This window comes from Rosa chinensis, chromosome 6, assembly GCF_002994745.2.
Source record: "Rosa chinensis cultivar Old Blush chromosome 6, RchiOBHm-V2, whole genome shotgun sequence".
In the NCBI taxonomy this organism is placed as follows: Eukaryota; Viridiplantae; Streptophyta; class Magnoliopsida; order Rosales; family Rosaceae; genus Rosa; species Rosa chinensis.
The window spans coordinates 28,966,065-28,979,515 of record NC_037093.1 but is presented as its reverse complement, the minus strand read 5'-3'; the positions used below and the strand labels follow the sequence as shown (position 1 = coordinate 28,979,515).

The following is a 13,451-nucleotide window of genomic DNA, read 5'->3' as shown; positions in this document are numbered from 1 at the left end:
ATTTGCTACCTCAACATTTTCCATCTGAGCCATAAAGAATGGAAAGGAGCATTATCCCCAGGAAACAATTTACAATCAAAGATCCAAGTCCCCACTTTGTCTCCTCAACTTCCACGCACAGAATCGAAGTGGTATTGTATTTTCTTGTCTTAGATATTGTGTTATATCTCTGATATTGCAGGAATGCCATAAAACTGGAACGAGGAGTACATACATGATTGGGTCTAACAAAAAAATCAAATCCAGGACAAAAGTTTCTTGGTTTTTACTTGGGAAAAAGAAAAAAAAACAAATCTGTGCATATATTAACGAAAATATGTCAAACTAAGCTGTAAGCTCTAGTCTAGATACCTAGATAAGTATAATATAACCTAACAATCAACAGAAGAATCAATTAAGCATATCTATACCAAGTTAGCTAGCTACTGGTTCCTTCAATTCTCTTCAGAAGGAATTTCATTGAGATCAAACTCGAATGTTTCACGACTTATGGTAGGCCTACTTGCTTCTTCATCTTCATTGGATACTACTTGATCAAGCCCAGGAACTTCCCTAATTGATGTTGCTGATGCTGTTGAACCTGGATAGTAGTAGTGAGAACTCTTGTGACCACCGAGAGCCTGCCCCGTTGGAAACTCCTTATAGCAAATCTCACATACATGTTTTCTACTTTTCTCCAAATTTGACCTCATCATCATCTTCTTTGGCTTCATGTTCTTATCACTCCAACTAGTCTCATCTGTTTTAATTTTAGCTGCCTCCCTGGGTTTATTAGTTACTGTTTGGTTAGCAATTAGAGTAGTTGTACTACTTGTGCAAGTGCTACTCCTGCCTCTGACATCTTTCCTGCCCCAGATTGGTAAGGACTTTTCTAGATCACTATCTGACTCTGTAAGATCGGAGGATGATGATTCGCACCAAGAAGAGGATGTAGAGGAGGAAGAAGATTGAGAAGGACTAACAGACAGAGCTTGAAGCCATCTGACATCCTTCAAGTAATCTCGGGAAGAAGGATGGTGTACTTTCTCGTTTGCCTTAAACTTGTTGATCTTCTTATTGGGAAGAAGTAGATTGTGAATTCTTTTGTGACCTCCTAAACCGTTTCCAGTTTCGAATCTCTTGCCACATACCTTACAAACATGATCCCTACTATTTTGTAATTTATGATGCCTCCTACTTCGATCATCTTGATCTTCATGGAAGTCATTCTCGATCTCTTGAAAGCTTTTCATGAGAAAAAACGGAGGTTGATAGAAGCTCTAGAGAGTTTGTGCAAGAGAGTACGTACGTCTGTAATTTGCTTTGGCTTGTGTTATGTGATTAGGGTTTTAGAGAGAGGTCTGCAATTTATAAAGGAGGATCAAGTAAACAGTTAAGGAAAAAGGGTTTTTGAATTGGAAAAGCACTCTATTTGCTACTCACCGACTCAATCAAACTCTTGAGAGTAAATCTTCTTATTGATTTCCTAAGAGGGCCGTTTTAAATTTTAGCAACTTACCCAAATAAAGTCCTAGTAGATGTACTCATCGTGCATCAAAAACCAACCCTTCATCATTATAAATCTTCCATTCCCAATACATGACAAAAATCTGCCGAACTGGCCACCCCCCCCCCCCCCCCCCCCCAAAAAAAAAAAAAAAAGTAGGATTGGTATTATTTTAAGAAATTTACATCAAAATTAACAGAATAAATCAAAAAATAACTTTGCAGAAGTATTTGATAGAAGTCTGCAGGAAACATATCTTCGACATTTTAACTAAGGAAAGAGTGAAAGACACACCTTTCACATTAACTATACAAAGAAATAAGCTCCTGTGAATAACTAAGCTGAGGAAACTCACTAGGAGAATCAAACAATAAAAGGAAAAGAACATACAAAATGAATTGATTGAAAAGGTTTCCAGGTCACTTTTCTTTCCCTTAGGCTATCTCGTTTTAGGCTCTTTCCTCAATAAGCAAGTATTCAAGTTCTTCCCTCCGCCGCTCCAATTCCTGTGAATTTTATAATCAGGTGATACAATCAAACTTCAATAATAGATTTAGCATTCACACAAGACATAAGCAAATATGCTTAACTCAGAAACTTAATTAGAGAAAGAACATATAGAAAGACCTGAAAGGCCAACAGCTTTTAACTTATTAATAGCAGAGACATATTATGTGATACAAAAAGCAAAAGGGAGCAGAGACATATTATGTGATACAAAATGCAAAAGGCACATTGAAAACTATGTATGGACTTCCCCATACAACAACACATTACCTCAAGATCCTTAATTGCTTGATCCCTTGAAATTTCTTTCTGCTGGCGAGCACGTTTGAGGAAGCCAATACATAAAATTCCCTTAAACAATCAAATGCCGAAGATTAGTCGTTTAATTAGGATATACTCAAGGAGCCAAAAAGGAATGCGGAAGAGTAATGAAGGGTATGACAGGCTTTACGAGTTAAGTCAACCCAAAGAGGTACTGACTAAATTTAGTAAACTCAGCCAAAAACCATGTGGTCCTAAATGCTCAAGCAAATTTTGATTGATGAGAGGCATGCTAAACCAGTTAGTTAAGCATTATTTGAATTGACTACGACAACCAGCAATAAATATTGGATTGGTCAGATTAGAACTGGACAAGGCTTAGTTACATACAGGGACCAACCATACCTATAAATCTATACTAGAGGAAACATAAAAGAACAAATGCAAGTATGCCAGAATTATTGCCTGATTCTTGTACTTAGACTTACCGAAATAACATAGAGCACGCCACAAGCAAGAAGCATATAGCTTGCTATGTTCTGGAGAAGAACAAGCGCATCATTAGCACCAGTATAGTCAGGAAAAGCTCTTGTCATGACCGCAACACTATTATAATGAATCAGAAGATCAGAAACCATATAAACTCTATACTTGTGAGTGAAAAAGACATAAACTTGCTTCAAAAAAGTTTGGACACAGTCAAACCAGATTATGTCTCTAATGCTCACACTTATGTTTAGTGTCCATTTCATGATTAGACTCTTCTCAGTTTGGAACAAAGTCAGGTGTGCTCCCTAGTGTCAAGGTGCAGGGTGATACTATATAAAATTAAAACAAGAAATTTCTTACTAAATTTGAAGACTTACAAGATCTGCAGCATACCCCTACCAACCCAATACTCCAATACCTGCAAACAGTTAACTGAATACTGAAATTAGATCACAGAAGAAAACTTTTGGAGCAATATTTCCAGAAATTTAATTTGGCCAAAGGCCTAAAAATTGTGGATTGCTGATATTGAACAAAGCGAGAATGAGGAAATGGAGATAGAAATCCATCATAATTGCATTTAGTAGCCAAGATTTGACTCTGACAAACTTCTTAATTGCCTATGTTAACATGTGATATGCATAGCTCCGAAACTTAAGTTTCTAAAAGTAGTTCTTTCACTCTTAATTTTTTTTTTTTTTTCCCTTATTTTTACTTAACACTAGACTTACAACAATTCATGAACAGCATTCGAGTTAATGATACTGATTTAGACGATGGAAGTATATGCAGCTCAAGGGCAAGTGTGAAATGTTGAAAGGTGCCTTTGGGTTAAGCTATATGGAGTAAATCAGGTAAAACAAGGAGAGACAATAAAAATCCTAATGTAAGACAAGGGCATTTTGAGTCTTGCCATAAACAGGTATGTTAGTATTGTTTTGTTAAGGTTAGAGTAATTTAGAAAATGAAAATAGGGATTGAATGAAGTAATGAAAACGAAACAAACCTTCCAGAACTTCAAAACGAATGCCCACTCGGTCTCGGCCACAACCACAAAAAAGGCAATGATAACAGCATAACACCGAAATATACCATCGAAAATCTACAAAGAAATATCACCAATCAAGACATAAACACAAGTAAACAGAGAGAGAGAGAGAGAGAGAGAGAGAGTACATCAGATCCGTCCGTGAAGGATCGAATGGCGGAGAGGACGTTGACGACGATACAGAGAATGGCAGTGAGAGCAGTGATGACGCTGAAGCAGCGGCACACCACCAAGAAAGGGTCGGCTCTAACTCTCAGTCTGCTGCTACTACTCGACGGACTCGTTCGATTCCGCTCGCCCTCTCCTCCTCCTCCTCCGTCCTCCATTTTCGCGCGCTTCCGATCTTTCTAATCACAACACAACATCATCATCAAGTCTCTTTTCTATATCTCCTTTTCTTTGCACACCTGGATTCCTTGACCTACTACTGAAGCAACTAACTCTACAGAAACTACCCACGTGGCGGTAACCCATTCTGTTTTTTTTTTTCCTTTTTCTTTTTCAAAAACTTACCTACCAGTCCCGCGGTCCACACTATTGCTATACGCTCCCTTACAAATACCATATTTTCAGATTTGTACACTCGATTATAAATATCTATTAGGAGTTATCTAACTCTATCCTCAGATCCTGTTACGTATCAAGCACATCTCACAAGATAGATAGATTCTAGTTTCAATTATTTGAAAAAAAAAAAAAAAAAAAAAAAACAAGTAGACAAACTTAATAAAATGATCATTTGGTGCATAAGACTGATCAAGATGCATGTAATCGCCTTTTTATTTTCTACTTCATTCATAGTTTTTTGAAATATACTTCATTCATAATTGAACTTGAGACATCTGCCAACATTTTTTTTTTTTTAGTTTCAAGGCCGAAAGGGCCTAAGAAAGGGAGAAACTAACTAGAGCATAGGAAAAGAGAGTGTACAACTCTAGTATGGCCACTGCCAGCAATATCATCAAGAAGTGTCTGAAGCGGGGAGCTTGATCCCAGAAAATTGTTTCTCTAGAAGAGTTAATACTATCCTTTGCCAAAATATCCGCTACAAAGTTTCGTTTCCTATGGATGTGGTGGATAAAACAGAGATCAAACTCTTGTATCCTGTCATTGAAAAAAAGAAAAGAAAAAAAACTCGTGTCATATCTCTGCAATTGGCATTAAGAGTTCGAAAAGAATGATTATCAATATTTCCAGAGTTTATGAGATTTATCACAATGGTCGAGTCATTTTCAACTTCCAATCTTTTAATGTGCAGATCAATGGTTTAAGCCAATGTAAAGGCCCCAAGCTTCAACTTCGACAATCTCACAAAGTCCCATATTGAGAGTGAACCCTTTAATCCAACAACCGGAGGTGGCGAATTTGTTGCTCATTGAATTTGACTTCACCATGATCCCGGGAGAATTTATTAGATGGTACCACGACTTATGAATACATTTAAATCACAACAAAGCTTTGGGAGCAATCTTGACGATCTCTTCTGGCAATTTGCAAAAATTTGCCATTTCTTTCTCCTCTTCTGTTTTCCCTCTTTCAGACTATTTCTGTCCCTGCTTGTACACATCAAGCGTTCCTTGTCAAGGAGAGAGACATGACTTGAACTTTCACATGCCATGTTGATAGCAAGTAGTTGAGTTCCATTTCATGACTCGCTGTTTCTTTAGCAAAGGAGAGAAACATCTTAAGAGAACTAAAGCCCATCCCATTTTTCAATTATTTTGTGACCAACAATATAATGGCTAAACAATAAATATTTCTTTTTAATTTTGGTACAACAACACTCTCCATAAATTGTCTGAACTCCCTCCATTAAAACATTTGCCAGACGATCCAAATATAGACACAGAGAAGTCAGCAAGTTTCTTTTTTATGTTTATTTCTCAGAGATAGAGAGGAAGAAAGAAGAGGGTCAGACTGATGAACAGAAAATTTGACAGGGGTGTGACAGAGAACCCTTTGTAACTCGAGGCCTTGGTATTTCAATACCGGGGGCCAAAGAAGGTGTGCCTTTTGCTAATCTTGGGAACCATAGATTTCAGATGAAAAACATTGCAATAAGCTAAATCGATAATCCAGACAACACAACCAGGACCACTGGACTGTTTGTACTCGGTGAAAGCCAACACCGCCAGTCAACACTCCGACGACAAAACATGCAGTCATAAACATGTCAAACCATGATGATAATAACTCAAATATTTTAACCCCAAATCATATCTAAAAAGGAGCATTCCATGAATAGTAATCCCATAAATAACATAACTGAAATCAAAATCAACATCCAACATGATGGAAAAAGAAATGCTCATTGCATCAATAGCCCAATACTTTCTTTTCTTAAAACATGAGAACCAGACAGTAAGCAACCTAATGTCTCCTTATCCTCCTCCTACAAAATCAGAGTAGTTTGACACCAGCTTCTACCACATTATCAATGACAGCTTTAACCTTACCATGATATTTCTGTTCTCTCTTCAAGTGGACTGATACAGCAGGGATATTCTTGAGCAGCAGGCGCTCCCCTAATATCTTCCCAATCTTTGCAGCAGCAGCAACATCCCTATGCGACTCCAGGCTCTCCCTCAAGGCTTTTTCCTGCGAGCTTGCAGAAGAGGCTACAGTGGCAGTTGGTGAGTGGACTACCTGGGCACTTACATATTTATTTGTAAAGTGCATTTTCAGGACATAAGGCTTTAGAAACTTTGTAATAGTAGGTGGCCTGACTGGTGGAGGAACAACCATCTCTGTTTGCATATAAACCAGAAGTTCAAAACGCAGAACTTAACAAGAATTTTATTATCTAAAGTTACATACACTAACATTACACGGACAGTGATAACAACCCAGACATACAGTAAATCTATCAAACAGAGAATAAGACTTGAAAAGAGGAGCCAAAATATTACGTGTGGGGAACCTATATAAAATTAGACCAATACTAGAATAAGAAAACTGAAGCAACAAGACAGTACTACTGTCGTATAGAACTTCCATGATGCAGGATTACAAGCAAAGCCACCACGAAGAAAAAGGCTCCTAAATGAGGCAGCAATCATTCTAAATAAAATATATATATATATATATATGTATGTATATATGAATAAGGAAAAAAAATGTTCAACCCTGAAGATATTATAATTGGCACCTCCACAAAGTATTGAAGACTTCAACAATTTGAACCCCCACTATTGTAAAATCATTTGACAAGATCCTATTGTTGTACTGAAGTTCCATTTTATTTGTTAAAAGCACATCAGCACACATACATTGACTGTCGAGTTAAGGATTTCACACTTGTCTTGTGCTCTTGGCCAAGCTGCACTCAACTAAGCGCGACCCTCTCTCTCATAACCTTTTTAACACATAAAACACCTGTGGCATGTATCAGATGAAGGGATTCTAAAGGAACAAGTAGAATTGGTTGATCAATGTATGGTTGTTTTGGTTTTCCATCTATAACTTGGATGAAACAAGACCAATACTGTAGTTAAAATAACAGAATTTCATCAATTCAAGTTGTGGATACCTGCTAATCTAACACCTCCACATATATTCAAGTAAATATCACTGGGTTCATACCCAGGAAAATAAAGTGAAACAGTACTCCAACGTGAAGTTTAACAAAGAAAAATTCCAGCCTGATTTCAGAAACAAACAGAGCCCATTGTTTTCTATCAAATGGAAAAAAGTCTTTCTTTCTTTCAAGGAGGAAGTGAACAAATTAAACATTTGGGATTCATTCCTAAACAGAGCTTGACTGCTCTACTAAAGTATACAAGGGGTTGAAATTTTATACCAGCGAAGAGAGATGCGAGGGTCCTTGATTCCTCCTTAAAGAAAGCGGGTGAAGATTGCTGTAGAGAAAATGAGAGAGCCGACTGCCGAGGGTGTTTTTCCTTTCGGGCGAGAGAGACAGAGAGAGAGGGAGTTAAGAAAGAAAGAGAGCGTCTGCGCTCCACCCAGGGTGGGTGTCCAACTGGCCTGTTAACGGTGCGTGGGTTTCACGCTCTGTTGATGTTAGGAATACCAAAAAAACTTTGAGGTCAGTAAATTTATGTTTACTGCAATCACATGCAGTGCACATGTTTCATAACTGGACCAAAGCGCTCCCAAACGCTCTGAATGTGAATTGTTAGGGTAGATGACTTTCAAACCTTTCAAAGAGCAGGAGGGGTTCACAGTCTGAAGGAGTTTGAATCTCATCAACCCAAACTTTGGTACCTCACGCCCACCGTCTACCACATCCGTCGGGCTGTTATCCTCCGCCACCGCCTCAGATGGGTGGTTAGATAATAGATATAGACTGAACCAGGAGTGGGCAGGTCAGATCGGCCGAATAACCCAGCTTGGGATTACCCAGGTAAGTTATCTCTATATTTCACCTCAAATTTGTTGATTCTTATTGGGAAAAAATTTCCTGCACTTTTTGCTTAGGTGCGGATTTTCGGTTTTAACCCACTTTCCGATCACATTTTCACATCTTAGCCGTTCAGTTTTTAAGTCATAATGTATAGATCTCCTCTACAAAATTTCAGCCAATTTGGTGATCGTTAAGGCATCCAAAACTGCAATTTACCATTATAAATACGAACGGTTCCGGTTCGACAGATTTTGTCCGTTCGTGTAAATTGCAATTTTAGATGCCTTAACGATCATCAAATTGGCTGAAATTTTGCAGAGATGATCTATACATTAGGATCTAAAAACTGAACGGCTAAGATGTAAAAATATGATCGGAAAGTGGGTCAAAACTGGAAATCCACACCTTTTTCTTCGATGCGGATATCCGCACCTGAGCAAACTTATATATATATATATATATATAAGCTGTAGTTTATAACCAGATGCACTTTGTTTATATAGCTCAAATACCTTGGAGATGTGTAATTATCAAGCAATTCACTGATATGATCCAACTTCTTAAGCAACAAAGAATGTATGCACTTATCATAATCTTTATTTCATGCCTCAACCAAAATAGATGATATATATTTGTGGTCCTTCATATGTGATTGGAAACTTAATTATTTAATGTAATCATGAATAGTCTTTCTTTAATGAGCTAAGATTCTCATTTTTGGGTTCCGGATCATCTGAGTTGGCTATGGATCTTGATTTTGCAATTTCTTTACAATGCCTTATGTGATTTTTGGTTTGGTTGCTCTGGCGAATTATGGATTAGTAAGTTACGCTGTAGCTTATTGATTTAGATACTTGTGTTTTGTGATCTTAGTTCATATATGATTGTGAATTAGAAGAGAAAAAGTCACTCTTTAGCCATTTGTGTTCTGTGACGTGAGGAATCAAATCCTTACTGCAATAGATGTCTCTCTGTACTTTATAAAAGTTACTATATAAAATTTGGTGCCAGCCCACGCCGATTCAGTTGATTTACTTCTTGAAGGTGTTTTTTGTTACAGGAGCCATTTGTGCTGGTGTATGATTTGATTTTCTTTGAGGTCGTGGATAAAAGTAAAACCAGATGCAGGGAGATGTTTGCAGCCTGCACAATGTAGAGTATGAAGCTTGAGGAAAAATCATAGCTGTGGTTGAGAATTTTGTTCCAAGTGTCTTGCCCATAGCTGAAGTAGCTTTTGTAAATACACTGCAGATAGGAAAGATGGGATTTCAACAAATTATGCCTAGGGAAGGCAGTTGGTATAGCTATATAGGTTTAGTAACACAAATTTTACATTGTAATAGAGGCTGTTATTGCAACATAATCACACATTTCTTTTGTAGCATGTTGATTCTCCTTGGGTTATTCTTGATTCAGAGCAATAAAAAATTTTGATTTCCTTTAAAAATATGTACTCACCTCTGGAATGATGGTCAAGATTGGTACATTCTTGTATACGTAGTCCTCTTTGTGGCCCAAGTTTCTCTTCATTTTGAGGAATCCCTTGGCCAATTAAGGATAGCATCCTATGCACTGATACTAGGATACCTAAACTAATTACCTTAATAGACCTTTTCTGGAACCCCAAGAACTCTAGCTGATACTAGAAACGGCGCCCGCGCTTTGCTGCGGGATGTGAATCGGAACCACGAAATGTACTTGAGTTTAGCCAACTGTGTCTCTGAAAACTTTGCTTGCTATTAAGATCCACTAGCAAATGTTAAAATACCAAATTGAATCCAATGGGAACTCAGATAAAATCATAACGGATATCAAAGTGGAAATGAGGCCATGAAAAAGATGTCCCATTGTTTTATGCAAAGCGTTGTTGTCATGGTAACCCTATGAATTCATTGAAATTTCTCCGAGTCCAAGCACAGTGCTAATGTTTTTCTGTACTACCAAAAAGCTACTGGTACAACAGACTATAAGTTGGTAAATCTTATATACTCTTGATATCTTCTAAAGATGGTTCTCTTTCCAACTACGTCCGCGTTGCTTGCAGAACATCTTGAAGGAATTGAAAGCCCTATAAGTTAGTCATCTGGAAACAAAAAATTCAGCGTTCACCAAATTTAGGATTCAGGAATGCTAAGTTCTACTAATAATCAGAAACAAATTGAGCAAAAAACAGAAAGGAAAAAAAAAGGTTGCTTTGTGTTAGTTGAGAGGTTACATTAAACTGCATGCAGGATGCATTCATAGCAAGCCACTGAGCATCGACCAAGTCAAAAGCTATACGGAACAATACATCAGAAGCAGCTTCATCTTTTGCATACATTTCATAAGTATTAGATGCAGGAGGTTGAATATCACATTATTAAACATAGTCGATCATCACCGCCTAATAGTGTGAGGTGTAAATTTCTTGACCTCCTAATAAGTGCAAGAAATTTATCCCGGGAAGACACCTTGGTCTTGCTGCAGGGTAACATGATGTCAATAAAATTTTAACCTACAAAGTTGTTTGTGTTATTAACATAATAGGAAAAGTCTAAGATGATAATTAAACTTGTTTACAAACCTGACCCAAGAGCCAGCAATTGAATCAACATAAATGATATGTTTATGCCAGCAACAGCAAATGGGTATTCCCAAGTTGCTCGACTCCCACCTTGCTTGAACAATAATCTCTGAAAGATGCCTTCACTTTGAATTTTATAAAATTAGTACCAACTTATTTTTTGTGCACTTCATAAATAAGGAAGGTAAGAGCCACAAAACAGGATAGAGGCATACAGGGTGAGTCTCGTCAAAAGGTACTTGTAGTTCTTCTTGAAGCCTCAAAAGTCAATGCTCATGTTAAGTTAAAAACACATTTTGAATCCCCAATGTCTTCACCAAATTACAAATGCAAAGCTTAGCAACAAAGTATGTACAACTAAAGCTGAAAACAGAATCAAGCAAAGGAAATATAGAGAAAGTTCATAAACCAAAATCCTAGCAATGAGTGATGTTGTTGTTAGGTAAGAGCTTGCCGACCATGGATACACAAAATCTCCAACTTAGAACAACACTACACAATACCTAATTACCATGAGTACACAAAATAACAGCAAGAAAACCATAGTAATAGTTTCAGAAAAAAAAAAAAAAAAAAAAAGCTTTTTTCTTTTTTGGGTGAGAATTGAAGAGGCCAAACAAAACAGCAATGAAAGTAAACAACCTTAATCACTATCCATACTTAAAACCTAAAGCTTAATTAGTACTGTTTCCTGCCTCTAATTTTCTACTTAACCCTAATCGACACTTAATCTCAACATCGAAAATAAAACACTGTTGTACAGAACTGAAACCTTAATATACACCACGTCCAAAATTAAACCAACAAAAAAAAAAGGTCCATTATATTATTACTAATTCTTCTCAGAGGATCAAAAAATTCAACTTGATTGACTAACATACAGAACTCACTTTTGGGTTTTCTCTGTACAACCCAAAACTGAAAGACTCGAATGAATTTTGTATAGTTTCTCAGCTTTTCCAAACAAATCAAACACACCATTGACGAAGAACGATATAAACAAAACTGAAGCTATATGTACAAATATACATGAGTTAGAGGGAAGGGAACTGGACCTGGGAGGTGGATCTTCAACAATGGCGATGATCCCTTCCTATTGTACCAATCCCTTCCTATCTCTACACGGGCTAGAAGATCGCAACCCTGGGCTGCAAGATCCTCAAATTGTTCCTGCAAAATTGATATAAAAAAAATCCCACTCAATCAGAAACCAAACAAAGATGCGAACGAAATTTCAGAAATTCAGAAACCGACGCAATTGATTACGTGATTGCAGCAACAATTGATCTTTCCATCTCTTCGCACAAAGCAAACAAACACACGCTATTTCTCTCTCTCTCTCTCTCTCTCTCTCAACTCTCAAGATTATTTTGATCGCAGGAGAGGCCTGTAGAACAATAGGAGAAAGGAAAAAAAAAAAAAAAAGGGCAGAACGTTGTAGAACAAATGGAGAAAAAAGGAGGGCAAAATCGTCACTTTACTGTCCTATGAACAGTGATGAACAGGGATGAACAATGCGACCACATTTAGTATATGTAGAATTACCATATCAAAACTGTTAATTGCTTGCTTACGATTTCATGAGACAAACAAAAACACAGATTTCTCATTCTTCCTCCTCAGAGTACAGACAATAGATCAAGGCAAATGAGAAACTAGAAGATGAAACACCAGGGCTCAACATTCCCCAAGATAAACAAGCGCACAGATCTAGCGCTTGTACATTAAAACATTGTTGCGTTTATCTAAAACATAAGAATTATCATTTTAACTAGTATATTTGTAGCACCATCCAATTGTCAACATTTAACTCAGAATATACATCACAGGAGTGTGCACCACAACATGGCAAACCTAGAATTAAGACAATTATGGCGACGATCATATGTGAAACCCAAGAGCAATTCTTTACAATCAGAGTAGAACAGCAATAACACAACTAAAACAGAACAGAAATTTGGGGATTTGTTTTAGAGTCAACCCATCAAATTCAGAAAAGTGACCGCGCTAGGCCAAAAAATGAATCAGACCACAGTTAAAAATTGTTGTGTGATTACCATGTTTGCTGTTGTGATGGGTCATGCCTTTCATTTCAACCATCTATGCCTCAAAGTTAATGTCATATGATTCTACACTTTCTGGAAAATAAGAAAACTGTTTTGATAGTTTCATATAAATTCTGAAAGTAGAAATGCATTTAAGTGCTTGAACAATATATGATTGAAGCTTGAGCATTTCTGATCTTTCCCCTCTAGTCTTCTAAATGTTTTCTTGCACTTCCTACAAAGCCTGAAAATAGAACAAACTCTTGCATTAGCAACATGCAGCATGTATTTATCCACAAAAGAGACTCTGTAATCCTTAAAAAAAAAATTAAAAATTAAAAATTAAAAAATTAAAAAAAGGAGGATTTGATGGCTTACAAAGTCTGCATATTGTCCAGATAACCAAGCTTGGAAAGAAGAGTGCTAGAAAATTGAACAAGTATTAATTAATAAATACAGCAAGTCTCTTCGCAACATAGAAGATGAACTTCATTCTAATCAATCTAACAACCCAAAATATGAGGAACAACCCAAAATGCAATACATCAGAGACCCAGATCAAGTCCACAAAACTGATTTTCTACAGTATGTAATTTCCAAAAGAAAAGTAAAGCTAAATGATTAAACTGTAGTGAGTAGAGTAAAGGGTTTCATTTGAAAGAGAAATAGGGTCTAACCTCAAAGTGCTA

The 13,451-nt window shown here is 37.0% G+C and overlaps 3 protein-coding genes and 1 long non-coding RNA gene across 7 annotated transcripts; all 4 read right to left on the bottom strand.

Annotated features, from left to right (window-relative positions):
- Positions 1-434: 434 nt before the first annotated feature.
- On the bottom strand, positions 435-1,232 carry LOC112171171 (zinc finger protein ZAT1). Its single transcript, XM_024308396.1, has one exon. The coding sequence runs from the start codon at positions 1,230-1,232 to the stop codon at positions 435-437; it is 798 nt and encodes a 265-aa protein (XP_024164164.1).
- A 455-nt stretch (positions 1,233-1,687) lies between these two features.
- LOC112174254 lies at positions 1,688-4,238 on the bottom strand. The gene is made up of 6 exons (XM_024311989.2): positions 3,920-4,238; positions 3,750-3,845; positions 3,121-3,161; positions 2,743-2,860; positions 2,264-2,344; positions 1,688-1,992 (listed from the first exon to the last, which is right to left on the bottom strand). The coding sequence occupies exons 1-6, from the start codon at positions 4,115-4,117 to the stop codon at positions 1,936-1,938; spliced, it is 591 nt and encodes a 196-aa protein (XP_024167757.1). The 5' UTR covers positions 4,118-4,238; the 3' UTR covers positions 1,688-1,935.
- Positions 4,239-5,972: 1,734 nt separating this feature from the next.
- LOC112174255 (50S ribosomal protein L18) lies at positions 5,973-7,744 on the bottom strand. The gene is made up of 2 exons (XM_024311990.2): positions 7,591-7,744; positions 5,973-6,538 (listed from the first exon to the last, which is right to left on the bottom strand). The coding sequence occupies exon 2, from the start codon at positions 6,534-6,536 to the stop codon at positions 6,192-6,194; it is 345 nt and encodes a 114-aa protein (XP_024167758.1). The 5' UTR covers positions 6,537-6,538; positions 7,591-7,744; the 3' UTR covers positions 5,973-6,191.
- Positions 7,745-9,258: 1,514 nt separating this feature from the next.
- On the bottom strand, positions 9,259-12,206 carry LOC112174256. Of its 4 annotated transcripts, XR_002925939.2 has the most exons (6): positions 11,984-12,202; positions 10,933-11,887; positions 10,718-10,837; positions 10,370-10,614; positions 9,613-10,237; positions 9,259-9,399 (listed from the first exon to the last, which is right to left on the bottom strand). It is a non-coding gene; the product is annotated as an uncharacterized LOC112174256 (long non-coding RNA). The 4 variants fall into 4 exon arrangements; XR_005801571.1 differs by having other exon boundaries at positions 10,718-11,887; positions 11,972-12,206; XR_002925938.2 differs by having other exon boundaries at positions 10,718-11,887; positions 11,984-12,200.
- Positions 12,207-13,451: the final 1,245 nt, after the last annotated feature.